This window comes from Callospermophilus lateralis, chromosome 7, assembly GCF_048772815.1.
Source record: "Callospermophilus lateralis isolate mCalLat2 chromosome 7, mCalLat2.hap1, whole genome shotgun sequence".
Lineage (NCBI taxonomy): Eukaryota > Metazoa > Chordata > Mammalia > Rodentia > Sciuridae > Callospermophilus > Callospermophilus lateralis.
The window spans coordinates 104,336,344-104,358,121 of NC_135311.1; the positions used below are offsets into that span (position 1 = coordinate 104,336,344).

Here is a 21,778-nt window from a genome sequence, read left to right on the forward strand (position 1 = left end):
TAACCTTCATTTTCATTCTCCCATTAGATAAGACGCAGCCTATATATATATGGTAAAGGGCTAGGCAGGAAGGTATTTGGGGAATAGTATGTAGATAACATTAGGAAGCCAGAATTATAGTCTATACTTGGCTTGTGTAAGCTTGGCAAGTCACCTAATCCAGTGTATTTCCTATGTGAAACATGGGAATGGAACCACTTTTTATCTACAGGACTTATAAGGTCTGTTGAGAGCCACAGCCGAAGGGGCTCCAGCAAACTTTCAGACTGCCAGCTGATGATTGGCTCACAGCGGCCCCAGCAACACCTAGCTGATTGGCTCCTCTGTGGAGATGCTCATTGAGCTGTTTCCCTGCCCTTTCAGACTACCAGCTGATGATTGGCTCACAGCAGCCCCAGCAACATCTAGCAACATCTAGCTGATTGGCTCCTCTGCGGTGATGCTCATTGGGCTGTTTCCCTGCCCTTTCAGACCACGGAGCTGCTCATTGGGGGACTTTTTTGGCTCCGCCCATGCGACCCAGCCAATCGGCCTCAAGAGCAGGAGGATTGTGGGAGGTTGGTTGTTGGGGTGTGTGGCTTGTGGGAAGCCGGTGGTGGCAGTTGGGCTCTGAGGGTTTTTTCCTGAGGAGCTGTTTTGTTTATCTTGTGTGGTTCTAAAAATAAAGTTAGTTTCTTTTGACAAGTGGCTCCTGAATTGTGCCCAGCCAGACTGCGGCAATTGGTGGCTCGCACGGGGAGCGACTGAGGGTAAGTAAACCGCTCGCCCCTGAGGGCAGGGTGAGAGGATGGGGAGCCATTTTAAGATTCCTCTTTTGTTTTGCTTCATTTTTGTTTTAAGTTGCCTGTCCCTGGAGATGAGTGAGACGGAAGAAAAACCGCTCACTTCTGAGGAAAAACTATTTACGTCTGAGGAACAGATAGGGAGAAAGGACGGATGCACATATAAGGAGGATAGAAAGGCTATAATGAATTTTTGTTGTTCCATTTTTATTTCATTCTGTCTCGGTTTTGTTTGGCGTCATCTTGTTGGGTTGTATTATAGTAGAAATACGGGATCAGAAACTAGTAAAAAACAAACTGAAAGAGTGTTAAGTAAATTGTTAGAGGAAGAAGGCATCTCAGTAAAATCAAGAGCAGTCAGGGCATACGTTGATACAATGCAAAAATGTAGCCCATGGCTTTTTAAGGAGGAGTTGTTAAATATATCACAATGGAACCATCATGGTGAAGATTTAAAAAGAATAGAAAAGAACAGCCCAGGAACTCTGCCAGCTGGCACATTGGCATTGTGGGCGTTAGTATCTGGTTTTCTTAGTCCAAAGCCTTCAATTCAGACAAAGGTAGAGGAAGGAGAAGACATATTGATTCAAGTAAATGAGGAGGTCTCTCAAGTTAGTCAGAAAGAGGAAAAGATTCAAGTAAAAGAGAAGGTCTTTCGAACTAATCAGACAGAGAAAGAAAGTTTAGAGCAGAAAAAGCCATCAGGGGGAAAGTTACAAAAGGAGACTGCTACTAAAACCTTTCTATCACCAGAGGGCTTAAGTGTCCAACCAACAGCACCACCTCTACAGGAGACTGCTACTAACACCTTTCTATCACCAGAGGGCGTAAGTGTCCAACTGACAAGGCCACGTCCATATGCTGAGAGGCCCCCAACCCCCGCAGTGGATAGTTCAGATCCTGAGACAGGATCTCAAGTATTAACATGCCCTGTATTTGAGGTAGGAGGGCAGCGAATTTACCATACTTTAAATTTCAAAACAGTGAAGCAGCTAAAAGAGGCTGTAACAACCTATGGTCCTCAAGCACCCTTCACTGTAAGCTTGGTCGAATCCATTACCAACTTGAACATGACGCCAGCAGATTGGGCTAATATGTGTAAAGCTGTGCTAAATGGAGGACAATACCTGTTATGGAAGGTTGCCAATGAGGAATTTTGCAAGGAGACGGCTAGGCGAAATGCCGCAGTCTGGCTGGGCACAATTCAGGAGCCACTTGTCAAAAGAAACTAACTTTATTTTTAGAACCACACAAGATAAACAAAACAGCTCCTCAGGAAAAAACCCTCAGAGCCCAACTGCCACCACCGGCTTCCCACAAGCCACACACCCCAACAACCAACCTCCCACAATCCTCCTGCTCTTGAGGCCGATTGGCTGGGTCGCATGGGCGGAGCCAAAAAAGTCCCCCAATGAGCAGCTCCGTGGTCTGAAAGGGCAGGGAAACAGCCCAATGAGCATCACCGCAGAGGAGCCAATCAGCTAGATGTTGCTAGATGTTGCTGGGGCTGCTGTGAGCCAATCATCAGCTGGTAGTCTGAAAGGGCAGGGAAACAGCTCAATGAGCATCTCCACAGAGGAGCCAATCAGCTAGGTGTTGCTGGGGCCGCTGTGAGCCAATCATCAGCTGGCAGTCTGAAAGTTTGCTGGAGCCCCTTCGGCTGTGGCTCTCAACATCTCCCCCTCTCTGTTTAAACAAGAAGCATGTGGCTTAGGGACCGTGTCTGCCTTAGGTTGTCCAATAGTACATATGGTCCTTACCCGTTATTGGATGAGCTGACCTCAAGGCGTCAGCCTCCTGTCTTAGGTTGGTACCATAGTAATTGGATCTTACCCGTCATTGACTACCAGTCCAGTATACAGCCACACCTGTGTAGAGGTCTTCGTACCAGCGGGGGGGTGAGGTTCTTTGCCTCACCTCTGTTGGCCCCCAAATTTTAGCTGAACGATCATGACAAACAGAAGGGAGTAAGATACAGGACTTATAAGGTCCTTTTGTTTCTTTGTTACTGAGAATTGAACCCAGGGTCTCTGTACTATTGAGCTACATCCCTAGTCCTTTTTATTTTTTGTTCTGAGACAAGTCTAAGTTGCTGAGGATCTTAATAAGTTGCTGAGGCTGGCCTAGAACTTACAAACTTCCTGTCTTGGCCTCCCAGTAAGATTATAGGTGTGTGCCACCCTCAGTTTTAAAATTCTGTGTATCTGGATGCTTAATAAATACTTGAATTTATTGCTTTCTTCTGGAAAATTTTTTCCATTTCATTGGTTCAGAGAACTGTACAATACTGAGTAATATAACTTTTTTAAAAACTTTATTTTTACTTAACACATAATAATTGTACATGTTTGTGTGGTACAGTGATATATTAATACACAGTACAATGTGTAACAATCACATCAGGTTAATGGGCATATCTATCACTTCAAGCATTTATAATTAGTTTATGTTGGAAGCATTCAAAATTCTGTCCTCTAGCTATTTTGAAATATATAATTAACTGCTGTCAACCATAGTTATCCTACTATATTAAAGAGCATTAAAAGTTATTGCTCCTATCTAGCAGTATTCCTGTATCTATTAACCATCCTCTCTCTATCCCTTCTGCCCACTACCCTTACCACCTCTGGTAACTACTGTTTTACTCGCTACTCAATAATTTTGTCTAATGATACTCATGTTTTCATTTGTTTGATCCTTACAAATAGTTTTTTGGTGATAGTGCTGTAGTAGTAGGTCCATTGTCTTTATTGACCTTGCAGTCATGTGGAGCACTGGACAGATGAGCATTTACAATTCAGTGTTATGATTGCTCTCATGAAGAGACTGTAACATGACTAGAATCTAGTTGAGCTGTCAGACTCAGAAGGGGTTTGGAGGGGTGTGAGGTTAAACTCCTTAAGGCAGTACCTTCCACTGATATTTTTGTGGAATTGCAAGCATCAGATTCTTAAGCTGCAGTTATATCTACTTTTGATTTCATTTTTGAAAACAGAAAATATATGAGTATTGTGGCCAATTAAGGATAACAGCGGAGAGGTTCTGGTGTGAAATAATTTTGCCTCTTTACAGACAGATCCAGTTGAGTATGTGGAAAACATGTGTGAAAACATGCAACTGTACCCACTGCAGGACTTTCTCACTGGAGATCAGCTTCTTTTTGAATACAAGCCGGAAGTAAGGAGGTTTCCACTTCTAAAACTTGCTTTTAGGAAAAGAGAAGGGTGAAAAAGTACCAAGAGTATACTTAAGAACTGAGAAAAGAGAAAACTTGGTTATATTTAGTCAGGATTTTTTATTTGTTTAAGCAGAAGAAATTGCAATAGTTGTATGAGTAATTTCTCATTATTTTACATTATTATGTTTTAATATAAAAAGCTTAAAGTTTTCACTTTGTTAAGACATCTAAAATAGTTAAGGCAGTTAAGAATTATTTTATTTAGTTCTTAAACATACTTAAGAAATTGTTTAGCTTACCTTTTAATTTTTTTGGAAATTCAGGACAATTAAATCCAGATACAGATTGCTGTTCTAGCCAACCAAAGAGTGAAAGAAATACCTACTAGATAGATTAAAAAATACACACCAGTAAAAGAGAGCTCTATTGGTAAATTTCCTAGATGTACAACTGTTGACTTCATGATGTATGGTTCAATAAGGTGACTTTGAACTGGAACCAAAGTGATAAAACCTTTGTTTGTTCTTTTATTACATATTATGTTGGATATCTTTATTGAAAAGAAGATTATAGGCATGTGCCACCCTCAGTTTTGCATATATTTAAAAGTATTTTGACTTTGATAAATAACTTTGGGGGAATCACAAAATTTTTACAAGAAAAATATAAGATTTTCTAAATTAGCTGGGCATCGTGGCATATACCTATAATTCCACTGATTTGAGAGGCTCAGGTAGTAAGTTCCAAGTTTGAGGCCAGCCTCAGCAACTTAGTGAGACCCTGTTTAAAAAATATATGTATGTGTGTGTGTGTGTGTGTACACACACGTATACACACACACACAGCTGGGGGTGTGGCCCAGTGGTTAAATGCCTATGGGTTCAATCCCCAGAACCCCCCCACCCCAAATTAAAAATTCTCTAAATTAGAAACATGATTTACAGATAATATTACATATAAGTGAATAGTTGGTCAGGGGCATTCCTCTACTACTGGGGAGCAAATCACCTTTGTTCTTACAGGGTAACAGTAGCCAACCAGTGATGATTTCTTCCCCAGGGATATTTGTCACTGTCTAGAGATAATTTGGTTGTGATAATTAAGGGTTGGGCATGGACAGGGCGGTTCCTGAAATCTGGTAAATGGAAGCCTAAGATGCTGCCAGCCATCCTAAAATGCAGAAGACAGTAACTTACAACAAAGAATTATCTGACCCAGGATGTTACTAAGTGCTGAGGTTGAGAAATTTTAGAAAGGGTGTTTATTCCAAAACTTTCTTTTAAAGAGGATAGGGAAAGGCAAAGGAAGAAGTAAAAATTACACATTCTTGCTATCTCTCTAGGTTGGTTATGTCTAGTGATCTGAGTGTTTTTTCCAAACCACCATTTGTTGTTTTTTCTCAAAGAAATGTTTAAATTTTACTTGAAATTCCAAATTAACCTACATAATCTTGAATTTAATCCTTATCGCAGATGAAGGATTATTAGAGGAGGCCTTGCTTTGGCATCATTTTACTATCTTGTGTATGAGGTAGTATATAGTTTTTAAGAGTATATTCTTTGGCATGTACAGTATGGTTAGAATTCCACTTTTGACACTTCTAGCTGTGTTTCTTTCTTTCTTTCTTTCTTTCTTTTTTTTTTTTTGTAAATCACATAATCTTTAACCTAAGCATTACTTAGTTTTTAATCTCTGAAGCTGAGTATTATTTTCTTTAAAATGATTATACCTTATTATTATTTTTTTGGATTAAATGAAATAGTGTATGTTGAGCACTGAATGGCATATAGTAAAAACACAGTAAATAATAGCAGTTTTTATTGCTAGTGCTGTTAATATGTGGGACTTATTATCATGAAACATTTGATAATTGTCAGTTATACCTCAGTAAAACTGAAAAAAATACTTGAAATATTAATTAATTAATGATGCTTTGTAAATATGGGTGTTCATGCACTTTAAATAGTTTTATAAACATCAGGATGCTAGGATCTTGGGGGTGTCTAACAATGTAACTTTGCCTTTTTAACAGAAATATATTAAGATTATTATTGTATATGTCTCCCTTTCCTTACCACCACCATTACCCCTTCCACCGTTATTAGGTCATTGCCGAAGCCCTTAATCAGCTAGTTCCTCAAAAAGCAAATCTTGTTCTACTCTCTGGTGCTAATGAGGGAAAATGCAACCTCAAGGAAAAGTGGTTTGGGACTCAGTATAGCATAGAAGGTAAATATTTTGTCTTCCAATTAGATATATCTGATTTACTTTGGAATTTTTATGCTTTAATGATCTTATCTGATGGTTCTTGTTGTGGGGCAAGTATAATTTTTTTTTAAAGTTCCCTTTGAAATGAAAATTACTTACTCTAATTTGGGAAGAATTATTTTCTGCTATGCTTATATTTATTAGCTATTGAAAAAAAAATCCTGTTTTGGTATTTGGAAATCATTTTTAGAAAATTACTTTTCAAATATAGTGCGTCACTTTTAGATGTTATTAAAATACAGATATTGATTCAAGGGGTCTGCGAAGGACCTGAGAGTTTATGTATCTAACAGTTTCCCAGCCGATAAGAGTGCTAATGGGACTATTTGAGCAGTGAAATTCTAGATTGCCTGGATATGTCAGAATTAATTTGTGGAGGCTAGTCAATGATTGGTTTGTTAAGAGAATTCTGATCATGGCCTTATTTGTTGGATCAGTTTGTCTTTCTTCTCTACAGATGTTGAAAACTCCTGGGCTGAACTGTGGAAGAGTAATTTTGAATTAAATCCAGATCTTCATCTTCCAGCTGAAAACAAGTACATAGGTCAGTAAGATAGCAGTCATTTTACATAATCTATCCATGTACTAATCAGCAAAACTTGTATAGTACATAATGTTTTACAAAGTACCATATGAATTCCTATTTTAGAATCCCAGTTATAGGCATTATTCTTTTCTTTTCTGAATGAAAACAGAATTTTAGAAAAACAAAGTGATTTATCCCAAACTATTTAGTTGGTGAATAGAAGAACTGGGACTTAAACCCCAATCTTGGCTTCCTGACATTTATGCTTTTTCTTGAACATAATAGCTGACCCTTTCAAAGGAAGAAATTGTCATTATCTTATCATATTTTCTAGTGTTTTTCAAATTGTGGTTTACAACCCATTAAAATGTTGTAAAATCAATATTAATGGGTTGTAATGTCGCAGTCTGGCTGGGCACAATTCAGGAGCCACTTGTCAAAAGAAACGAACTTTATTTTTAGAACACACACACCACACCACACCTCAGGAAAAACCCTCAGAGCCCAACTGCCACCACTGGCTTCCCACAAGCCTCTCAACCTCCCCCACTCCTCCTGCTCTTGAGGCTGATTGGCTGGGTCGCATGGGCGGAGCCAATAAAAGTCCCCCAATGAGCAGCTCCGTGGTCTGAAAGGGCAGGGAAACAGCCCAATAAGCATCACCACAGTGGAGCCAATCAGTTGGCAGCTAGAAGTTTGCTGGCAGCTGGAAGTTTGCTGGGGCCCCTTTTGGCTGTGGCTCTCAACACTGTGATGTCAGTGTAATTGGGCTGTAAAGCATTAAAAAATCAATTAGAATAGAATATAGAAAATATTTTATTACATAAAGAAAAGATGTTATTTCAAAAATTTTTGTTTTGTATCTATCAACTTGCTTGCATTGGAGATATTTCTGTTGAGTTGTAGTAAGAAAATTTGAAAGCTACTAATCCTAAGTCAAAGGTTTTACAGTTGTCTGTGAATGTAATACATTCAGAAAACTTTATTTTCCCAGCAATTTCATTACTACATATATTTTCAAAAGAGCTGAAAAAAGCACTCAAACAAATACACTTACATCATGATCATACTAGCATTATTAACGACAGTCAAAAGATAGAAAAACAGCCAAATGGATGATTGGACAAATTGTGGTATACACATTCTAGAATACTACTCAGCCATAAATAGAAAGGAAATACTGGATAAACCTTGAGAATACCATACCAAGTGACAAGGCCATATATGAATACATTTATTTGAAATATCTAAAAAAGTACATCTACAGAGACAGAACATAGTAAAGGTTGCTAGGATCTGGGGAGGGGAATGGTTAATAGGGAGCAACTCCCTTAAAAATAATAGGCTTTCCTTTTGGGGTGATTTGGAAAATTATATGGCACTAGATCAGTGGTTGTGCAATATTGTGGGTGTATTAATGCCTCTGAAATATTCACTTTAAAATGGCTAATTTTTTATCATGTGCATCTCATCTCAATTAGAAAAAAGCCATGTGGTGTGTGTGTGTGTGTGTGTGTGTGTGTGTGTGTGTGTGTGTGTTTTACTAGGATTGGATTTAAAGGCATTTTACAATTGATGTACATCCCCAACCCTTTTTGTTTTTTGTTTTATGAGAGGGTCTCACTAAGTTGCTGAGGCTGATTTCAAAATTGATGATCCTCCTGTCTCAGCCTCCCAAGTCACTTAGATTATCAGCCTGCATGTGCCCCCTTGTGGCTAACTTTTATTTTTATAAGTCTTATGATTTTGGGCAATTCAGTTTCATATCTTGAACATTAAATATCTAAACAACTAAAGTTTTTTTTAAGAGAAATAACTATAACAATTTATTCTTTCATTCTCATTTTTCCTCCAATTACCTATTTATCACCTATATTGGATGTAATAATTTGTTTTAATTAACTGAAATTACAAGTTTGGCTTTGTTTGAGCAGAATTATTTTATAAACTTTCAAATGTCCATAAAGTTGGTAAGAGACATTCAAGAATGTATTCATTCATAAAGTGAATTATACAACTATCCTAATCAGAAGTTCCTCTTTCAGAATTTTTTTGAGAAAGGAAATGAACCCAAATTCATGGAAATCGAAATTTGGGAAATCACAGATTTTTCAGAGTTTATATACAGCATACTCTAGTATTTAAATATGGCTTATTTTGCCACACACACAAAAAAATGGTTATTTAAACTTTTGAAACCAAGAACAGTTTGAGAATTCTGTTAGAATAATGGATTGTTTTTATTCTCTTCTTTTGTTAGCCACGGATTTCACATTGAAGGCTTTTGATTGCCCTGAAACAGAATACCCTGTTAAAATTGTGAATACTCCACAAGGTTCCCTGTGGTATAAGAAAGACAACAAATTCAAAATCCCAAAAGGTAATATGCTACCCTCCCTAAAAGATGTGAGGTAATTAAAACAAATCTTACGGGGCTGGGGATGTGGCTCAAGCAGTAGTGTGCTGGCCTGGCATGAGCACGGCCCTGGGTTTGATCCTCAGCACCACTGTACAAATAAAGATGTTGTGTCCACCAAAAACTAAAAAAAAAAAATATATATATATATATATAAAAAAAATAAAAATAAAACAAATCTTCCTCCTTTTCATAGCAACATTCTTTTTCCCCCTGTGTCTTGCCCACTTCCTTTTCCCTTTACTTTGGAGACCTTTTCTAGGCTTATCTATCAGATTCATACTGTGTTCCTATGTTATCACATAAATACTTACAGATACTCTGTTTTTCAGTAAATAAAAATTCAAGCCTAGAAATCAATTGTTTTCAGATACTTTTCTTTTAGATAAATGAAAGTGGAGCCAGATGTTTGGCCATCTTAAGGAACTGGTATTATTTGAACATAAGATTATATGAAAAAAAATATTCTTACAGGGCTGGGGTTGTGGCTCAGTGGTAGAACACTTGCCTAGCACGTGTGAGACACTGAGCTCAATCCCCAGCACCACAATTAAAAAACTAAATGAACAAAATAAAGGTATTGTGTACATCTACAACTAAAAATATTTTTAAAAAATTATTCTTGGATATAACAGTAGCCTAATCCAGCATTACAGATGTAAAAATTTCCCCCATCTGCCTCTTGCTATCTTGCTTTTCATTTTAAAGGAAGCATCATATAGAGTTGTTAAACAGACTAAATTTCTTGATTTTTAAGGTTATGACCCAAACTATGTGGCTTTTTTATGTTTTGTTCCTGGTACAAAGCATTGAAACTTCCTGAAGCAACTTGGAATCATAAACTAAGTGTCCTTAGATGTAATTTAACTAATGTCCCAAAGTTATACCTTAGTTCTGTGAAGAAATCTTGAGTTTGTTGAGAAAGTGTTTCCATAAATCAATCCATCCATCTTCCCTCTCTTCTTTTCTCCCTCCCTCCATTCTTCCTTTTTCTCTATCCATCCTTTCATCATTCTGCTGGGGATTAAACCCACAGCCTTCTGCTTGTTAAGCATGCATTCTTCCACTGAGCTATATCACCACCTCTTCACAATTTTTCTTGAATGGCTTATAAGACTTTCAGAAAACGTTCTTAATTCAGCTTCCATAGAAAAAGGTTCTGTCAAAACTTTCTGTAAACATTAGGGTTATTCCCTTAATGTTCTTGACATGTATATCCTAACATTTTCCCTATCTGAAGCTATTAATAAGTGTGAATATTCATATACCTCTTTGTGTGTATCCATATATCTGATCTTCACTTAGAAAGTCTCACAGGGCACTTTATTTGGAATGGTAAATACTATTTTTTTAAAAAAAAAAAAAACCTTAAAAATAAAAATGTAATGTGTAGAAAAAATTAAAATATGAGGATTTAAGTATTTGTACTTTATTCACAATTAAAAAATATTTGAAGCCTCTGAGCTTCCATAAATTATCTACGGTCTTTTTTTTTTTTTTTTTTTTTCAGCCTACATACGTTTCCATCTGATTACACCTTTGATACAGAAGTCTGCCGCAAAGTAAGCAACTGTCCTTTTTCTGATTTTTTTTTTTAATATTTTTTAGTTGTCAGTGGATCTTTTATTTTATTTATTTATTTTTATGTGGTGCTGAGGATCAAACCCAGGGCCTCACGCATGCCAGGCAAGTGCTCTACCACTGAGCCACAACCCCAGGCCCATTTTTTTTTTTAATTGTTGGAAAACTTTTGTCTTGGTTTAAATCATCCTCTCATTTTCTATCACAGTACTTGAACTATGTTACTGATTTACATTTTTCCTATGCTCCAGACAAGCCATTTGTATTGGTACTAAACATTAAAATCATACTCTAGCACCCATATGTAAAACATGCTGATGGTGTAGGCTAGTCACAGAGTTTAGTGAATTGTGAAAGTTCTTAATGATCAGTTCTTGCTGTACTCTAGGGTTAACTCCTAGTCTATAGTGAGGACTGTTGGATCTGTTGATCCTGTACTTAAACACTGCCAAGGAATCAAATTACAACTTGTTCTTAGCAGTTTGCCTAAATATTTGGATAGCGACATTGTGGAAAATTAGAGAGCCTAAGATGTGCTGAATCACAGAAAGTACTCAGGAACTGATAGTGAACTTTTTCTTTGTCACTTTACTGTATCCAACCTTAAAATGACAAGCAGTATTAAACTCTATTATAATGTTTACTCTAAAAACTTGCCTTCCCTCATATTTTCAATTAGTCAGTCAGAAAGCTTAAGTCTGGAGAGTAACCAGGCACAGTGGCACTTGGCTATGGCTCACTGAGACAGGATGGTAAGTTCAAGTTAGGAGGATGGCAAGTTTGAGGCCAGCCTCAGCAACTTAGCAAGATCCTCCTCAAAACAAAAAATAAAAAGGACTAGGGATAATGTTCAGTGGTAGAGCACCCTTGGCTTCAATCTCTAGTTACCCTCCAACCCCAAAAAAAGTCTGGAGAGAAGCCATGAGCCTTAGGCCAATAGCTTCTGATGCCTATTCCATTCCCTTCATTATACAATATAACTAATATCATTTTATACATGTACATGACATGAAAAAGCCTAGGAAGCACCACTAATATGCCTATGAAACTGAGTCCTGAGTAAGCTATATTTACCTTTGAACCAAATTAGCATTCAGTTTTACATTTCAGAGCGATGAATTAATAATACCTTTCTAAAAGTAAAGTTTTTTTAAAAATTGTAATTTGAAGCAAATCTATTCATGTCTTTCTTGTCAATTAATGATGTTGTTTGCATTCGGTAAACTTTTCAGTGTGGTCCTCTTTGATATCTTTGTCAATATCCTTACCCATAATCTTGCGGAACCAGCTTATGAAGCTGATGTGGCACAGCTGGAGTATAAACTGGTAGCTGGAGAGCATGGTTTAATTATTCGAGTAAAAGGATTCAACCACAAACTACCTGTAAGTATATGTACTGTTTTCTTCATAAAGTGCTTTAAAGTATAATGTTTGTTTATTGCCCCTGTAGTATCAAGCATGGAGGCAAGTGCATGAAGTACTACACCTAAAAAGAAATGTTTGTATCATGAGTTTTCTTGGCTGATGACAGGTATTCTAACTATGACTATAACCAAAGAATTATATATGTCTTATTATGCAGTGTGTACAATACAGCCCAGGCTGTTGACGTGATCTCACTTACCTTTGCGTTACCCAACATTGGCATTTAGAACTGTTTTTACCGTATGCCAGTGGCAGATTTAAAGGACCTGGTTTATTGCCTGACATGAAGTAGAACTCCAATGTTTATGCACTGTCATCCTCTTTTTTTGTACTCTCTATTATTGTTTCAAATATGTGTTTCATTTTCATTCTAAATTTATGAGCCTTTTTTTCTAAAAGATTGTGTATCTGTTGGTAAGGAATGTGTTTCAGTGTTGCTTTGACATAAACTTAATATTAGCAGAGGAAAAAATGATATGCTAGCTAAGAGAGTGGAAATCATTAAACACCTGGGAAAATAATATAATGTACCCAACAACAAATTTTATATCTAGGCTTCTTTAGATACATTATATATTGTATTAAAGTTTGGGGAATAGGTTCATACAAGAAAAAGTCTAGAGGAAAGAACTTGCCAGAAAGCATATCTGTGAGGGCTAGGGTTGTGGCTCAGTGGCAGAGCGCTTGCCTATCGTGTGTGAGGCACTGGGTTCAATCCTCAGCACCACATATAAATAAATAAAATAAAATAAAACAAAGGTACATCAACATCTAAAAAATATATTAAAAAAAAAAAAGAAAGCATATCTGTGCCTAGGAAGCATTAGTTTCCCTCTTGACAGAAACTCAAGAGAAGAGTATATTTTCCCCCCTCTATACCCTTACACCTCACCTACCTAGGAGCAAAGATTAGTCTTAAGAAAAGGTACCACAAAGTATATTACTATATTACTTTTTTTCACTCTAAAGGACTAAATATGATACAGATTAAAATCCAAATAGATTACTACCTAATATAGTGGTTTTCATTTGGAAAGTATGTTTTAGATTTACCTGGAAAGCTTTTTCAAAATACAAACCATAGAAAAGTGTTTGATAGTTTTCATTTTATAAAGTTTACCTAGCCTTAATATTAAAAAATGATATAGAACATAAAATCATAATACTAATTTTACCTATAGAATATAGATGCAAACTTCCTAAAATTTTTGAAAATTAGGACTGAGAATCTAGCTCAGTGGTGGAGTGCTTGAGTAGCATGCAAAGGCCTTGGGTTTCATCCCCAGCATTGCAAAATCAGTCAATAAATATAGCAAAAAGAACAATTCATCATGACCAAGTACCAGGACTGCCAGGGTTGTCCAATATTAAGAAATTGATGGCTGTAGCTCATTATAATATGAATCAAAAAAGAGCAACCACTATATAAATATTGTGAGAAATGCCAAAAATTTGATGAATTGGTATTGGCATTTATAATAAATAGGAATAGAGGGAAATTATTTAAACTCAATATAGACTATTAACAGCCCTCCCACACCAACAGCGTTACATTAAATGATGAACCACTGAACATTGAAATCAAGAAACAAGCCCAGAGTAATATATGATCACCTCTGTTAGTCAACATTGTTTTTGAGGTTCTGACTACCACAATAAAATGAAGTGAAACTTTTTTGGAAAAGAATAACATTTTTCTTTGTAGATGATCTGATTGTATTCTTAGAAAACCTAAGATGCTACTAAAATTATTACTGAATTCCTACCATTAATTACCAAAATTAAACTTAATTTGTGATGTGTGGCTAGTCATGAGTTCAGTATTTCAAAATCAGTTGCTCTTTTCCTGTGATAGCAAAAACCACTTAGAAGTGGGTAGAAACAAATATTACACTTACGATATTGAGAAAAACAACAAAATACCTAGGAATAAGTAGGAATAGTATAGGAGCTAGTTAAAGAAAACTGTAAATCTTTTTTTTTTGTTGTTGTTGGTGGTGGTGCTGGGATCAAACCCAGGTCCTATACTTGCTAGGCTGAAGCTCTACCAATGAATTACATCCCCAGCTTGAAAACTGTATAATGAAGCAAATAAAAAAGACCTTGAGACTCACCTTCTGGGTATTATAAAATTATCAGTTTTTAAAATTAATATATAATGTTCATCCAATTAAAGTCACATTTTGGAGTGGTAGTGGACACTAGATAAAATGAAATAAGTGTGTTTGGAAAGAAAAAAAATGTTTGAGAATACCCGGGAAAATAATGAAAAAGGAAGAACCATGGCTTCGAATTTGGCAAATATTGAGAATTTGAGTCCCTGAAGATTCTCTTGAGTCCTTAGTGTACTTTTTTTTTTTTTTTTTTGTAGTTGTAGGTGGACAGAATGCCTTTATTTTATTTGTTTATGTGGTACTAAGGACCAAACCCAGTGCCTCACACGTGCTAGGCAAGCACTCTGCCACTAAGCTATAGCCCTAGCCCTTTAGTACTTCTTTTATGTCCCCTATAATGCCTAGTACTATGCTAAACCCCTGGTAAAAACCAAAGGAAAACATTTGCCCCCTAACACTTGGTAGATTTTCATGCTTTGCCACATCAAGTGTTTCTTTTGTTTTCCCCCCTTAACAGCTACTGTTTCAGCTCATTATTGACTACTTAGCTGAGTTCAGTTCCACACCAGCTGTCTTTACAATGATAACGGAGCAATTGAAGAAGACCTACTTTAACATTCTCATCAAGCCCGAGACTCTGGCCAAGTGCGTATACACAGGATCAATTTATATTTTAGGAACCTAAAAGCATTTACCTTTCTTAGGGAATTGCAGGGAGTGAAGCTAATTTTGGTGCTTATTTTCAGACATGCGAGAATTGTGCTGTGGCTTCAGATCATAAAATCTCTAAATCCAGATTAAGTAACTATCTGTGAACAGGACTAAAAGCAGCCTATTATTACTTGATTAGAGGCTGAAAATAAAGAAGAATGTTTTTCTAATCTTTGTAAGCAAATCATTAAATAATTTGCAATTTACTTTGTAAGTAAACAGTTAAGTGCTGGCTTGTTTGTAGTCCAAAATTGTTTACTGGTGATTTTAGTGTGTTATATGGTTTGATAAGTATCTCAATTAAGTTGTTTGTCACTTATCTGGCAACTTTAACTATACAGAGTTCAGCTAAGGTTCCTGAAGAAAGCAAAGCAACTGAACAGCCTGTACACTAATGCTTGAACCCTCTCATAAAAAGCTGTCCCTGGGGCCTTCCCTCAGAGCCTGTTCTTACTTTAGTCCAGGGCTAATGATAGCCTATGTGGATACCTTTGTGTGAATCAGAAAGAAAGCTCTCTTTGGGATACCCTATCAGCAGGGTAGAGCCTTTGTGGGAAGAACAGATAAGTCCCCTCTGAGCAGGTATAGCCCTTTGTGCAAAGGGCTTGCAAACCTCTTCTTGACTCCCTTGCTGGACATCTGAAAATGGTGAACAAACAGCACAACTTTAAATGGAAACCCTGCTTTTGACATAGTTATAACGAGTCCATTAATTACAAAAGAAGAAGGGGTTAAGTGTTAGGTTTAACTGATAATCTGATTTGGGAAGAAGAGTTGTCTGCAATTGTTGAAATGATGATAATAGTGCTGTGTATCCCATAAGTCCTGAATACTACTTTGTTTTACTTACAAAAATACTACTTTTTTTTTTTTTTTTTCCTTTGAGTAATGGAGCTTGAACTCAGGGGCACTCGACCACTGAGCCACATCCCCAGCCCTTTTTTGTATTTTATTTAGAGATAGGGTCTCATTGAGTTGCTTAATGCCTTGCTTTTGCTGAGGCTGACTTTGAACTCATGATTCTCCTGCTTTGTCCACAGCTAGCACAGACGGTTAATTGTTTGGTCATGAAGGGAAATTCTCAGGGAGTTACAAAATGAAACACAGACACACAATTTTACCTTTAAACCAAGCTCCAGGGGACGATTCCTCATGCTCTCAGCCTCAAGCTCCAGGGCGGAAGCAAGGTTTTATGGGAGAGGCTAGTAAGAGAGAGCAAGCATGCTTGGGAGTGGGCTTTTATTGGGGAACTCTAAATTCTGGGGAAAATTCCATCCAATGAAGGTCAAGGGGGGGCAGTGTTGCAAGGTCAGATGAGATGATTGGGTCCCTGGGGTAGTGGAGAGACACGTCTCTACACAGACACCAATCTCGAACCCAAGAAGGGTGGGGAAGTCCTGCTGCATTTCTGCTACGTGGACACCTCAGACACCCAGCCGGAGAGTAACTCAGTCACATGCCAGGTTGGTCTCCCACACTCCTGCCTCAGCCTCCAGAGCTACTGGGATTATAGGCATATGCCACTGCGCCTGTCTTATCAACTACTATTTTAGTAAAACCCAGTCACTTTGGAAATTTATTGAAGTGTAGTAGAATAATAATATGCCTACTATTCGTGGAAAATTTATGTGCTAGCACTATTCAAAGAACTTTTATGTATATATATTCATTCTCACCATGTGATTATGCCAAATAAATGGTAGGCATTATTACAAGTGAAGAAATTGAATCACAGTTATTAGTTAACTTGCCAAGTTCAAACAGCTTATTAGGTGTAGGTTTAGGTTGGTTCGGATAAGGAGGTAAAGTTAATCTGCTTCTAGACTAAAGACATTACCTGGACTATATTGTCACTGCAATTATAGATTCTCATCATAGTAACCTCCAGTAATTAATGTTAGTGAGACTTCAAACCAAAATAGTAATAATGCTAAATTGGCATATGACTGGGAAAGCTTTGAGTCATCTATCAACTTTACTTATGTTAAATATTTTACTCTGCAACTAAGACTAGATAAGTATATTATTGTACTGGTGAGTAAAATCCATTATAAACTTTGTATATGTAACTTGAAATTCTTTTTGATGATTATGACATTCCTCCCCCATCTTAAGTTGTGATAGAAATTGTCTCTTTAAAAAAATACATCATCTATAAAACTTTTTTTAAAAACTTTTTATAGTTGTAGATGGACAGAATGCCTTTATTTTATTGCTTATCTTTATGTGGTGCTGAGGATCGAACCCAGTGCCTCATGCATGCCCCAGCCCCTCATCTATAAAACTTGACCAAATATCTCTGTACTTTTAAGATGCATTTCTTGCAGTAGAGGTTGTTGCTATTTGTTTTTCTGCTCTTTGTGCAGAGATGTGCGACTTTTAATCCTGGAATATGCCCGTTGGTCAATGATTGATAAGTACCGGGCTTTGATGGATGGCCTTTCCCTGGAGTCTCTCCTGAACTTTGTCAAAGAGTTCAAAGCCCAACTCTTTGTTGAGGGCCTGGTACAAGGAAATGTCACAAGCACGGTGAGTGTTAGATATACTATTACTGTATTCTGGGCTTCAGTGCAGTGGTGTACTCTGAAATTGTATGAAGTGGGAAGCTCTGTAGTTTTGTGGGCCAGCATTATCATTTTCTGATTTGGAGGAAACCTGCCATTCTGATACTTAGGCAGCTCTCTTCCTATGAAGAAGACTGTTTATGACTTTGAATGAAATGAGTTTGACAATGTGTGTGTGTCAGGGATGTTGGTTACATTTGTGGAAGATTGTAGAAAACATGAAGAGTTTAATGTAGAGATTAAAGTGGGAGTAGTATGTGGCAAGGGATGTTTTACATATATACAGAAGCAGACCTATGTGTTATAAGTTTTGTTAGGTGAAGGAACCTGGGGCTTTATTCTGTAGCAAATGGAGAACCATTGAAGAATTTAAGATTTGTGGTTAAGTAGAATGGTGTTTCCAGAGGCTGGGATTGGGGAAAGAAGGAAGAGAGCAGTTGTTTAATGGGTATAGAATTTTAGTTTTACAAAATGAAAATGTTTTGGAAATCTATTTTATATCAGTGTGAATATAGTTACTACTATAGTTAACACTACTGAACTGTACACTTTAAAAAATGTTTAGTATGATAAACTTTGTTATATGAACAATGATGAAGTCTGAGATTATGCCAAAGAAATGAAAAAGAATAGGAAATAATAAGGTAGAAAATGACCCAAACTTAAAACTTAATTAGTGGAAGTGAGGGAAAAGAGAGGAATCTGTGATAATACTACTCATTTTCCTTATTAGAAGCAGAGGAGGATTGGGAGCATATGAAGAGTTTTTTCTTATTGTTTTTTTAATATTTTTGGTTGTACGTGGACACAGTACTTTATTTATTTTTATGTGGTGCTGGGGAATCTAACTTAGTACCTCACACATGGTAGGCAAGTGCTCTACCACTGAGCTACAACTCCGGCCCCATAAAGAATTTTTTCTGATATTAAATTAGATGTATTTCTTGGGTCTTGTAACTGACAATGGCCTTTTCCAGGCAAGAGTGTATATTTGGAACTCTCTTCCTAAAATGGCTATTGACTGTTTTCCTTTATGGCCTCCCAGTTTCTCAGGACTGACCCTTTGATAGAATACATAAATCTTCTTTATTATTTTTCTTTTTTGGTACTGGAGGTTGAACCTAGGGGTGCTTTAACCACTGACCTGTTTTATTTCTTATTTTGAAACAGGGTCTTGCTAAGTCGCTGAGGCTGGCCTTGAACTTGTGAGCCTCCTGCCTCAGCCTCCCAAGTTGCTAGGATTATAGGCATGTGCCACCCCACCTAGTTATAAATCACTCTTGAAACTGTGACTGCTACCCATCCCTTCTTTTCTATCTTTATCCCCCAAACCTCAAACCATCCTTAGTATCTGTCCTGCCCACAGAGAGAATTTTCCAAGTCTGAATCCACAACAAAAAGAATAAGAATAGCTGCCTTTTTCTGGGCACAGTGGGAGTACCAAGAAGGGGCTTTGGGTCCAGAGGACTTGGTACTATGGATTGCCCCCAGGAAAAACCACTTTAGAAACAATAACCCCCCTCTCCCCCCACACACACACCCTTACCCCTGGCTTTTATGTCTGTGTATGGGTACTGGAGATTGAACCCAGGGCCTCAGGCATGGGTAAGCACTCTGACACTGAACTTTTTATTTTATTTTGAGACAGGGTCTTGGTAAGTTGCCCAGGCCAGCCTCAAACTTAAGATCCTCCTACCTCAGTCCTTCGTGGTATTACAGGTGTGTGCTGCCATAGCTGGAAAATACCTCATTTTGTCGAAGAAATCTTATTTTGTAGAAGAAATCTTTTATTTTGTAGGAGAAATTTTTGGAGAAGAAGAGAATATGTTCTCTTAGAATAAGTGCTTATTCTATCCAGGCTCTGTGTCCTTGGGCCCAGATTTCTAAAACACAGGGGTATGTCTACTTGGATACATTCACCCTAAACAAGTAAGTTTGATCCAATGAGGAGTGTATGTAAACAGATTGCAAAGGGAGCCAGAAGAGGAGCTGTTCATTTAAGAGTATTCACCTGGGTGTGGTGGCACAGCCACTTCAGAAGCTAAGGTAAGAGCATCCCCAAATTTGAGGCTAGCCCAAGAAACTTAAGAATATTTCAAAATAAAAATTTAAAAAAGGGCAAAGGATGTAGTTTAGAGGCAGAGTGCTCCTGGGTTCAATCATAGTACCTCCCTTTCCACCATACACAGTCAGTATTTAATAATTAAACATTATCATTAAGTTGATTTTCCTGATCAATGAAATGATTTAATTGGTATTACATGGTTCTGGGTGAAATAAATCAAGAGGAACTAATACAGTAATTCTCTTCTCTTTTACCTCTTAGGAATCAATGGATTTCCTGAAATATGTTGTTGAGTAAGTACTGGTTTGAATTATCTCTTTGAGGATTATGTGTTCAGAAAAAGGGCATTAAGCCCCACAGCTAAGTTAATTGTTACTAAACTCACATTTGAAATATTTACCCATGGTAGACTTTCTTGAGGCTGAGATAAAGCAAATCAGGAGGGATTGTGAACAGCCTGGCTATTTCTTCACAGGTTTTGGAAGGGTGTATGTGAATAAAGGCACTGTCTCAGTAACCTATGTGATTCTTTTGCAGTAAGCTGAATTTCATGCCCCTGGAGCAAGAAATGCCTGTGCAATTCCAAGTGGTAGAGCTACCCAGTGGCCACCACTTATGCAAAGTGAGAGCTTTAAACAAGGGTGATGCCAACTCTGAAGTCACTGTTTACTACCAGGTCAGTTGGCCCCATTGTATTCTTATGGATAAGTACCTTTAGGGCATGAAAGTCTGGGGGAAGGTCCAAAGTACCTTGGAATGAGCTGACCCAGTGACCTTCTTATTACCTCTGTAACTTAACCACAAATCTTAAATTCTTCTTGTGCCATTTTTCCTCTTGAAGCAACTACATTTAAACTTTACATTTCAGTAAAATGGGCCTTTTCTCTACTATGAGATATTGCTCCATTAATCAACTAATCTAGAATCTGGAAGAACTGATACAGTATGGATGGAAATTCCTGCATGTTTCCCTAACAGAACCCCAAATAGACCTGTTAAAAGGACAGTTTTGAAAAATAGACAAAAGTAAACCTAGCCAAACAATCAGTATACACCGAACAAGAATGATTATGAGCCATAAAGGTTTCAAAACACCTGAGGGAAAGGATTTATTACCTCCACTTTATGGATGATAAATCCAAGGTTCTGAGTCCCTCATTTGTTGGTCTCCAATTTATCTGGTCAGTCCTTGGAATCTGTATTCTTTGCACAGTATTCTGGAGGCTTGGGAAGAGCTTAAAATAAGGAAGCACTTTTCAACAGTCCCATTAATACATGGTCTACTTTAGCCTGTGGTTAATCTCCCACTCAGCTTCTAATCTATAAGAAGGATCTTCTCTAAACCTCCAGCTTGACATCTGACTTCCCAAATTCTGGAGTTCCAATAGTTGCTGCTGTGGTCCTGAGTTTCTTGCATGAGGAAGTCCTTATCAGTTCTTACCTTTCAGGTCTTGTGAAGGTCCTTGGTCTGGGTTTGAGTATCATGGCCTTGTAATTTTTTTTTTTTTTTTTCCCTTGTATTGTGTTTCTGGCCCTAGACCTGAGTCTTATCCTGACATTGCCCTGGTCTGGTGTCAGAAGTAAATTGACTTATGTCAGTCATCTTTTGTTGGTGAACTTGAGCCTTTCTCTAGTCTTTTATTTTATTTAAATACTGGGATTGAACTCTGGGGCACTCAGCCACTGAACTATATCCCCAGCCCTATTTTGTATTTTATTTAAAGTCCAGGTCTGACTGAGTGGCTTAGTGCTTTGCTTTTGCTGCTGCTGGCTTTGAACTCATGATCCTCTTGCCTCAACCTCCTGAGCTGCTAGGATTACAGGCATGTGCCACCATGCCTGGCTTCCCTAGTCTTCTTAATGAGTGCTTCAGGAGCCACAGTAGTTTTGGATTTAGGTGAATAGATTTTTGTCTTTCCTTAGAGGCCCAGCTTCTCTGTGGAGCGTATCTCCTTGGTGATAGCAAAAAACCAACCTGCAGTCTTTCTAGGTTCCAACTCTCAGTCCCAAACTCCATAAATAGTACAGCCTGGCCCTGCTTATATGTCTCTTAATTTCTCAAAACCCAGAGGCAGAGATCTAGGCAGGATTTCACATGTGAGACTGAAGATACTTCTTTCTTTTAGTCATCTCTAAGCACAAACTACT

The 21,778-nt window shown here is 37.5% G+C and overlaps 1 protein-coding gene across 2 annotated transcripts in view; it reads left to right on the forward strand.

Annotated features, from left to right (window-relative positions):
* The window catches only part of Nrdc (nardilysin convertase), a 90,007-nt gene that overhangs the window by 63,809 nt on the left and 4,420 nt on the right, over positions 1-21,778 (forward strand). For both annotated transcript variants that reach the window (XM_076860421.1, XM_076860422.1), the window contains 10 exons: positions 3,855-3,959; positions 6,066-6,189; positions 6,686-6,772; positions 9,015-9,134; positions 10,681-10,732; positions 11,984-12,134; positions 14,808-14,935; positions 17,368-17,530; positions 19,892-19,923; positions 20,168-20,306. In XM_076860421.1, the coding sequence (XP_076716536.1) occupies positions 3,855-3,959; positions 6,066-6,189; positions 6,686-6,772; positions 9,015-9,134; positions 10,681-10,732; positions 11,984-12,134; positions 14,808-14,935; positions 17,368-17,530; positions 19,892-19,923; positions 20,168-20,306 (1,101 nt within the window). The remainder of the gene's footprint in view (positions 1-3,854; positions 3,960-6,065; positions 6,190-6,685; positions 6,773-9,014; positions 9,135-10,680; positions 10,733-11,983; positions 12,135-14,807; positions 14,936-17,367; positions 17,531-19,891; positions 19,924-20,167; positions 20,307-21,778) is intronic.